We start from the raw sequence: 10,609 nt of genomic DNA on the forward strand, positions 1-10,609 counted from the left end.
CCACGCACAGATAAGCCATCTCTGCCTGCACACAGTCAAGACAGCTAATCCATCTCTGCCTGCACACAGTCAAGACAGCTAATCCATCTGTGCCTGCACACAGTCCAGATAGCTAATCCATCTCTGCCCACACACAGTCAAGACAGCTAATCCATCTCTGCCTGACACAGTCCAGACAGCTAATCCATCTCTGCCTGACACAGTCCAGACAGCTAATCCATCTCTGCCTGCACACATAGCATAGTCCAGACATCTAATCCATCTCTGCCGGCACACAGTTCAAACAGCTAATCCATCTCTGACTGCACACATAGTCCAGACAGCTAATCCATCTCTGCCAGCACACAGTCAAGACAGCTAATCCATCTCTGCCTGCACACAGTCAAGACAGCTAATCCATCTCTGCCAGCACACAGTCCAGACAGCTAATCCATCTCTGCCAGCACACAGTCCAGACAGCTAATCGATCTCTTCCTGCACACAGTCCAGACAGCTAAGCCATCTCTGCCTGCACACAGTCCAGACAGCTAAGCCATCTCTGCCTGCACACAGTCCAGACAGCTAATCCATTTCTGCAGGCACACAGTCCAGACAGCTAATCCATCTCTGTCTGCACATAGTACAGACAGCTAATCCATCTCTGCCTGCACACAGTCAAACAGCTAATCCATCTCTGCCAGCACACAGTCAAGAGCGCTAATCCATCTCTGCCAGCACACAGTCCAGACAGCTGATCCATCTCTGCCGGCACACAGTCAAGACAGCTAATCCATCTCTGCCTGCACACAGTCAAGACAGCTAATCCATCTCTGCCCACACACAGTCAAGACAGCTAAGCCATCTCTGCCTGCACACAGTCCAAACAGCTAATCCATTTCTGCCTGCACACAGACCAGATAGTTAATCCATCTCTGCCCACGCACAGTCAAGACAGCTAAGCCATCTCTGCCTGCACATATTCCAAACAGCTAATCCATCTCTGCCTGCACACAGCCAAGACAGCTAATCCATCTCTGCTAGCACACAGTCAAGACAGCTAATCCATCTCTGCCTGCACACATAGCATAGTCCAGACATCTAATCCATCTCTGCCGGGACACAGTTCAAACAGCTAATCCATCTCTGACTGCACACATAGTCCAGACAGCTAATCCATCTCTGCCAGCACACAGTCCAGACAGCTAATCCATCTCTGCCAGCACACAGTCCAGACAGCTAAACCATCTCTGCCGGCACACAGTCCAGACAGCTAATCCATCTCTGTCTGCACACATAGTCCAGACAGCTAATCCATCTCTGACTGCACACATAGTCCAGACAGCTAATCCATCTCTGCCTGCACACAGTACAACCAGCTAATCCATCTCTGACTGCTCACATAGTCCAGACAGCTAATCCATCTCTGCCTGCACACAGTCCAGACAGCTAATCCATCTCTGCCAGCACACAGTCCAGACAGCTAATCCATCTCTGCCCACACACAGTCCAGACAGCTAATCCATCTCTGCCCACACATAGTTAAGACAGCTAGTCCATCTCTGCCAGCACAAAGTCAAGAGCGCTAATCCATCTCTGCCAGCACACAGTCCAGACAGCTGATCCATCTCTGCCTGACACAGTCAAGACAGCTGATCCATCTCTGCCTGCACACAGTCCAAACAGCTAATCCATCTCTGCCTACACACAGTACAACCAGCTAATCCATCTCTGACTGCTCACATAGACCAGACAGCTAATCCATCTCTGCCTGCACACAGTCCAGACAGCTAATCCATCTCTGCCAGCACACAGTCCAGACAGCTAATCCATCTCTGCCAGCACACAGTCCAGACAGCTAATCCATCTCTGCCCACACACAGTCCAGACAGCTAATCCATCTCTGCCCACACATAGTTAAGACAGCTAATCCATCTCTGCCAGCACTCAGTCCAGACAGCTAATCCATCTCTGCCAGCACACAGTCCAGACAGCTAATCCATTTCTGCAGGCACACAGTCCAGACAGCTAATCCATTTCTGCGGGCACACAGTCCAGACAGCTAATCCATCTCTGCCTGCACACAGTACAGGCAGCTAATCCATCTCTGCCTGCACACAGTCAAACAGCTAATCCATCTCTGCCAGCACACAGTCAAGAGCGCTAATCCATCTCTGCCTGCACACACAGTCCAGACAGCTAATCCATCTCTGCCTGCACACACAGTACAGACAGCTAATCCATCTCTGCCAGCACACAGTCAAGACAGCTAATCCATCTCTGCCAGTACACAGTCAAGACAGCTAATCGATCTCTGCCTGCACACAGTCCAGACAGCTAATACATCTCTGCCTACACACTGTCCAGACAGCTAATCCATTTCTGCCTGCACACAGTCCAGACAGCTAATCCATTTCTGCAGGCACACAGTCCAGACAGCTAATCTATCTCTGCCAGCACACAGTCAAGACAGCTAATCCATCTCTGCCAGCACACAGTCAAGACAGCTAATCGATCTCTGCCTGCACACAGTCCAGACAGCTAAGCCATCTCTGCCTGCACACAGTCCAGACAGCTAATCCATTTCTGCAGGCACACAGTCCAGACAGCTAATCCATTTCTGCGGGCACACAGTCCAGACAGCTAATCCATTTCTGCCTGCACACAGTCCAGATAGCTAATCCATCTCTGCCTGCACACAGTCAAGACAGCTAATCCATCTCTGCCAGCACACAGTCAAGACAGCTAATCGATCTCTGCCTGCACACAGTCCAGACAGCTAATCCATCTCTGACTGCACACATAATCCAGACAGCTAATCCATCTCTGCCTGCACACACAGTACAGACAGCTAATCCATCTCTGCCAGCACACAGTCAAGACAGCTAATCCATCTCTGCCAGCACACAGTCAAGACAGCTAATCCATCTCTGCCTGCATACAGTCAAACAGCTAATCCATCTCTGCCAGCACACAGTCAAGAGCGCTAATCCATCTCTGCCTGCACACACAGTCCAGACAGCTAATCCATCTCTGCCTGCACACACAGTACAGACAGCTAATCCATCTCTGCCAGCACACAGTCAAGACAGCTAATCCATCTCTGCCAGTACACAGTCAAGACAGCTAATCGATCTCTGCCTGCACACAGTCCAGACAGCTAATACATCTCTCCCTGCACACAGTCCAGACAGCTAATCCATTTCTGCCTGCACACAGTCCAGACAGCTAATCCATTTCTGCAGGCACACAGTCCAGACAGCTAATCTATCTCCGCCAGCACACAGTCAAGACAGCTAATCCATCTCTGCCAGCACACAGTCAAGACAGCTAATCGATCTCTGCCTGCACACAGTCCTGACAGCTAAGCCATCTCTGCCTGCACACAGTCCAGACAGCTAAGCCATCTCTGCCTGCACACAGTCCAGACAGCTAATCCATTTCTGCAGGCACACAGTCCAGACAGCTAATCCATCTCTGTCTGCACACAGTACAGACAGCTAATCCATCTCTGCCTGCACACAGTCAAACAGCTAATCCATCTCTGCCAGCACACAGTCAAGAGCGCTAATCCATCTCTGCCAGCACACAGTCCAGACAGCTGATCCATCTCTGCCGGCACACAGTCAAGACAGCTAATCCATCTCTGCCTGCACACATTCAAGACAGCTAATCCATCTCTGCCCACACACAGTCAAGACAGCTAAGCCATCTCTGCCTGCACACAGTCCAAACAGCTAATCCATTTCTGCCTGCACACAGTCCAGATAGCTAATCCATCTCTGCCCACGCACAGTCAAGACAGCTAAGCCATCTCCGCCTGCACATATTCCAAACAGCTAATCCATCTCTGCCTGCACACAGCCAAGACAGCTAATCCATCTCTGCTAGCACACAGTCAAGACAGCTAATCCATCTCTGCCTGCACACATAGCATAGTCCAGACATCTAATCCATCTCTGCCGGCACACAGTTCAAACAGCTAATCCATCTCTGACTGCACACATAGTCCAGACAGCTAATCCATCTCTGCCAGCACACAGTCCAGACAGCTAATCCATCTCTGCCAGCACACAGTCCAGACAGCTAAACCATCTCTGCCGGCACACAGTCCAGACAGCTAATCCATCTCTGTCTGCACACATAGTCCAGACAGCTAATCCATCTCTGACTGCACACATAGTCCAGACAGCTAATCCATCTCTGCCTGCACACAGTACAACCAGCTAATCCATCTCTGACTGCTCACATAGTCCAGACAGCTAATCCATCTCTGCCTGCACACAGTCCAGACAGCTAATCCATCTCTGCCAGCACACAGTCCAGACAGCTAATCCATCTCTGCCCACACACAGTCCAGACAGCTAATCCATCTCTGCCCACACATAGTTAAGACAGCTAGTCCATCTCTGCCAGCACAAAGTCAAGAGCGCTAATCCATCTCTGCCAGCACACAGTCCAGACAGCTAATCCATCTCTGCCTACACACAGTACAACCAGCTAATCCATCTCTGACTGCTCACATAGTCCAGACAGCTAATCCATCTCTGCCTGCACACAGTCCAGACAGCTAATCCATCTCTGCCAGCACACAGTCCAGACAGCTAATCCATCTCTGCCCACACACAGTCCAGACAGCTAATCAATCTCTGCCCACACATAGTTAAGACAGCTAGTCCATCTCTGCCAGCACAAAGTCAAGAGCGCTAATCCATCTCTGCCAGCACACAGTCCAGACAGCTGATCCATCTCTGCCTGACACAGTCAAGACAGCTGATCCATCTCTGCCTGCACACAGTCCAAACAGCTAATCCATCTCTGCCTACACACAGTACAACCAGCTAATCCATCTCTGACTGCTCACATAGACCAGACAGCTAATCCATCTCTGCCTGCACACAGTCCAGACAGCTAATCCATCTCTGCCAGCACACAGTCCAGACAGCTAATCCATCTCTGCCAGCACACAGTCCAGACAGCTAATCCATCTCTGCCCACACACAGTCCAGACAGCTAATCCATCTCTGCCCACACATAGTTAAGACAGCTAATCCATCTCTGCCAGCACTCAGTCCAGACAGCTAATCCATCTCTGCCTGCACACATAGCATAGTCCAGACATCTAATCCATCTCTGCCGGCACACAGTTCAAACAGCTAATCCATCTCTGACTGCACACATAGTCCAGACAGCTAATCCATCTCTGCCAGCACACAGTCCAGACAGCTAATCCATCTCTGCCAGCACACAGTCCAGACAGCTAAACCATCTCTGCCGGCACACAGTCCAGACAGCTAATCCATCTCTGTCTGCACACATAGTCCAGACAGCTAATCCATCTCTGACTGCACACATAGTCCAGACAGCTAATCCATCTCTGCCTGCACACAGTACAACCAGCTAATCCATCTCTGACTGCTCACATAGTCCAGACAGCTAATCCATCTCTGCCTGCACACAGTCCAGACAGCTAATCCATCTCTGCCAGCACACAGTCCAGACAGCTAATCCATCTCTGCCCACACACAGTCCAGACAGCTAATCCATCTCTGCCTGCACACAGTCAAGACAGCTAAGCCATCTCTGCCCACACATAGTTAAGACAGCTAGTCCATCTCTGCCAGCACAAAGTCAAGAGCGCTAATCCATCTCTGCCAGCACACAGTCAAGACAGCTGATCCATCTCTGCCTGCACACAGTCCAAACAGCTAATCCATCTCTGCCTACACACAGTACAACCAGCTAATCCATCTCTGACTGCTCACATAGTCCAGACAGCTAATCCATCTCTGCCTGCACACAGTCCAGACAGCTAATCCATCTCTGCCAGCACACAGTCCAGACAGCTAATCCATCTCTGCCCACACACAGTCCAGACAGCTAATCAATCTCTGCCCACACATAGTTAAGACAGCTAGTCCATCTCTGCCAGCACAAAGTCAAGAGCGCTAATCCATCTCTGCCAGCACACAGTCCAGACAGCTGATCCATCTCTGCCTGACACAGTCAAGACAGCTGATCCATCTCTGCCTGCACACAGTCCAAACAGCTAATCCATCTCTGCCTACACACAGTACAACCAGCTAATCCATCTCTGACTGCTCACATAGACCAGACAGCTAATCCATCTCTGCCTGCACACAGTCCAGACAGCTAATCCATCTCTGCCAGCACACAGTCCAGACAGCTAATCCATCTCTGCCCACACACAGTCCAGACAGCTAATCCATCTCTGCCCACACATAGTTAAGACAGCTAATCCATCTCTGCCAGCACTCAGTCCAGACAGCTAATCCATTTCTGCCTGCACACAGTCCAGACAGCTAATCCATCTCTGCCAGCACACAGTCCAGACAGCTAATCCATCTCTGCCCACACACAGTCCAGACAGCTAATCCATCTCTGCCCACACATAGTTAAGACAGCTAGTCCATCTCTGCCAGCACAAAGTCAAGAGCGCTAATCCATCTCTGCCAGCACACAGTCCAGACAGCTGATCCATCTCTGCCTGACACAGTCAAGACAGCTGATCCATCTCTGCCTGCACACAGTCCAAACAGCTAATCCATCTCTGCCTACACACAGTACAACCAGCTAATCCATCTCTGACTGCTCACATAGACCAGACAGCTAATCCATCTCTGCCTGCACACAGTCCAGACAGCTAATCCATCTCTGCCAGCACACAGTCCAGACAGCTAATCCATCTCTGCCCACACACAGTCCAGACAGCTAATCCATCTCTGCCCACACATAGTTAAGACAGCTAATCCATCTCTGCCTGCACACAGTCCAGACAGCTAATCCATTTCTGCAGGCACACAGTCCAGACAGCTAATCCATTTCTGCGGGCACACAGTCAAGACAGCTAATCCATCTCTGCCCACACACAGTCAAGACAGCTAATCCATCTCTGCCTGACACAGTCCAGACAGCTAATCCATCTCTGCCTGCACACATAGCATAGTCCAGACATCTAATCCATCTCTGCCTGCACACATAGTCCAGACAGCTAATCCATCTCTGCCTGACACAGTCCAGACAGCTAATCCATCTCTGACTGCACACATAGTCCAGACATCTAATCCATCTCTGCCAGCACAAAGTCCAGACAGCTAATCCATCTCTGCCTGCACACAGTACAACCAGCTAATCCATCTCTGACTGCACACATAGTCCAGACATCTAATCCATCTCTGCCAGCACAAAGTCCAGACAGCTAATCCATCTCTGCCAGCACACAGTCCAGACAGCTAATCCATCTCTGACTGCACACATAGTCCAGACAGCTAATCCATCTCTGACTGCACACATAGTCCAGACAGCTAATCCATCTCTGCCTGCACACAGTACAACCAGCTAATCCATCTCTGACTGCACACATAGTCCAGACAGCTAATCCATCTCTGCCAGCACACAGTCCAGACAGCTAATCCATCTCTGCCAGCACACAGTCCAGACAGCTAGTCTTTCTCTGCCCACACACAGTCCAGACAGCTAATCCATCTCTGCCTACACATAGTTAAGACAGCTAATCCATCTCTGCCAGCACTCAGTCCAGACAGCTAATCCATCTCTGCCTGCACACAGTCCAGATAGCTAATCCATCTCTGCCCACGCACAGTCAAGACAGCTAATCCATCTCTGCCTGCACACAGTCCAGATAGCTAATCCATCTCTGCCCACGCACAGTCAAGACAGCTAATCCATCTCTGCCTGCACACAGTCAAGACAGCTAATCGATCTCTGCCTGCACACAGTCCAGACAGCTAAGCCATCTCTGCCTGCACACAGACCAGACAGCTAATCCATTTCTGCAGGCACACAGTCCAGACAGCTAATCCATTTCTGCGGGCACACAGTCCAAACAGCTAATCCATCTCTGCCTGCACACAGTACAGACAGCTAATCCATCTCTGCCTGCACACAGTCAAACAGCTAATCCATCTCTGCCAGCACACAGTCAAGAGCGCTAATCCATCTCTGCCAGCACACAGGCCAGACAGCTGATCCATCTCTGCCGGCACACACAGTCCAGACAGCTAATCCATCTCTGCCTGCACACACAGTCAAGAGCGCTAATCCATCTCTGCCAGCACACAGGCCAGACAGCTGATCCATCTCTGCCGGCACACAGTCAAGACAGCTAATCCATCTCTGCCTGCACACAGTCCAGACAGCTAATTCATCTCTGCCTGCACACAGTCAAGACAGCTAAGCCATCTCTGCCTGCACACAGTCAAGACAGCTAATCCATCTCTGCCTGCACACAGTCAAGACAGCTAAGCCATCTCTGCCTGCACACAGTCAAGACAGCTAATCCATCTCTGCCTGCACACAGTCAAGACAGCTAAGCCATCTCTGCCTGCACACAGTCAAGACAGCTAAGCCATCTCTGCCCACACACAGTCAAGACAGCTAAGCCATCTCTGCCTGCACACAGTCCAAACAGCTAATCCATTTCTGCCTGCACACAGTCAAGACAGCTAAGCCATCTCTGCCTGCACACAGTCAAGACAGCTAATCCATCTCTGCCTGCACACAGTCAAGACAGCTAAGCCATCTCTGCCTGCACACAGTCAAGACAGCTAATCCATCTCTGCCCACACACAGTCAAGACAGCTAAGCCATCTCTGCCTGCACACAGTCAGGACAGCTAATCCTTCTCAGCCCACACACAGTCAAGGCAGTTAATCCATTTCTGCCCACACACAGTCAAGACAGTTAATCCATCTCTGCCTACACACAGTCAAGACAGTTAATCCATCTCTGCCTGCACACAGTCAAGACAGTTAATCCATCTCTGCCCACACAGTCCAGACAGCTCGTCTATCTCTGCCCACATTCCGTTGCATGCTATAGGGCTTCTGCATCTGATTTTAACAAGGGATATTATTAGAATGTGACATAAATGTGATACACATTTTTAAAATAGTGAAGACATTTAAATAGATCGTCATTCATAACATGTCTGTGTCAGATATAATAATAAGAGATAGATAGCATGTTATATTACAGGCTATGAGTAAATAATGGGAGATGAATTTTGTGAGTCCATGTGTTGTTGCAGTGAACTTGTAATTGAGGATTTCACACAAGTCTTCATGATTTCTGTTTTCCTATTTTCAGGAATTGTATTGATGCATGGAGAGCATGATACTAAAACATTGGTAAGTGAAATTAGGGCATACGAGATCTATATATTCTGTGCTTCACATCACCTAGCTGTTACATACTATTTATATAGGTTATTTGTAGAGGTTTTCAGCAGCTGATGTGTTAATCAAATAGGTTTACTGTTATTGGCGGTACAGTTCAGTTTAAGTCTTTCTTGCTTGTTTGTTTTACAGAAAGTTCAAGAAGCTCAATTCTTGGCAAACCAGCTTCAGATGTACTATGGGTCTGATAGTGTAACTAAGCAGCAATTGTTGGAAACATTTACCAAACAACCAGACAAATTTAATCATATGGATCTTATAAAAGAAATGGAATTAACAGAATTACCACTCACTAACAGTCTGTGAGACCCGGATTTTATTTGAGGATCGCAATAATCTGCACATGTTGCTGACAGTAAATGTTAAATCTTGTAGTTTTCAGTTTTCACCTTTTAAGTAATGATAATGAAGTGGTGAGGTTGCGCTAGCACTTCTTGTTGCCAGGATAAGGAATTTTTGCTCAGTCTTTCTCAAACTTTAAAATATTATCCAGGAACGTATAATCTCAGTATATTTCAAGTTTGGTTAGTTTAGTAATTGGATGCAATTTGATACTGATAAGATTAGATTAGATTAGCTTTAAAGTTCAAATTAAGTCAAGAAAAAAAAAACATACATGTGTAAGAATGCAGATAATTTATTTTTACCTTGCATGTATCATCATTGAAGGAAAGGTTTATGAGGGGAACATGTGTTCCTCCTCTTTCTTGTCTTAAACCTTTGTTACTTGGGGTTAAAACTTACTTTAATTTTAGTGCGACTACTGTATCATGTATAATTTTTAAGATGTATGTGAAAATTGAGCAAAAATAAATTAACATAAAAGTAAGTGCAGAAATAACATTTTATTATATGCTGATTATGAGAACCAAGAGGTATGTACGGTATATTCTTAACGATCTGTCACTTAGATAGCATAGTAACCCTCATATGCAGTGTCAATTATTTTTGGCACCAAAATAAGACAATTATATTTTTCTCATAAAAGTTTTGTTTAAATGTATTTCTCTACTATTTTGCAATTCATGTTGTATTCTATAAGGAACCATGAGATTAATGTTACTACATTTTTGTATTAATAAAGATGTGCTACTAGTATACTAGTATTAATACCCCAGTATTTATTCATTTTATTTTTACATGGAGTCAGTGTGATGAATACATAACAATCAGTTCATGTAAACTTTGAGTTATATTTGCATTATTTTGGAACTTTCATTCAATTCATGTCATATTCAACTTTACTTACCTATGACCTCATTGTTCTTGTAAAATACCATTCAATAAGAATCCAAAAAATGAGAACAGATTTACCTCTGCATCTATACCTATATCTCTTGACACATCAAACTCAATCAAGTTCATTAGATTTGATTTATAACATTTACAGCCTATGCCCTTTGTTATATTGCTTA

General features: G+C 47.3%; 1 protein-coding gene across 2 annotated transcripts in view; it reads left to right on the forward strand.

Annotated features, from left to right (window-relative positions):
* LOC144352383 (ATP synthase mitochondrial F1 complex assembly factor 1-like) overlaps positions 1-10,314 on the forward strand; it is a 155,615-nt gene extending 145,301 nt beyond the window's left edge. For both annotated transcript variants that reach the window (XM_085503028.1, XM_085503029.1), the window contains 2 exons: positions 9,106-9,146; positions 9,327-10,314. In XM_085503028.1, the coding sequence (XP_085359154.1) occupies positions 9,106-9,146; positions 9,327-9,500 (215 nt within the window). In that variant the 3' untranslated portion in view covers positions 9,501-10,314. The remainder of the gene's footprint in view (positions 1-9,105; positions 9,147-9,326) is intronic.
* Positions 10,315-10,609: the final 295 nt, after the last annotated feature.

Source organism: Saccoglossus kowalevskii, chromosome 9, assembly GCF_978046115.1.
Source record: "Saccoglossus kowalevskii chromosome 9, keSacKowa6.1, whole genome shotgun sequence".
In the NCBI taxonomy this organism is placed as follows: Eukaryota; Metazoa; Hemichordata; class Enteropneusta; family Harrimaniidae; genus Saccoglossus; species Saccoglossus kowalevskii.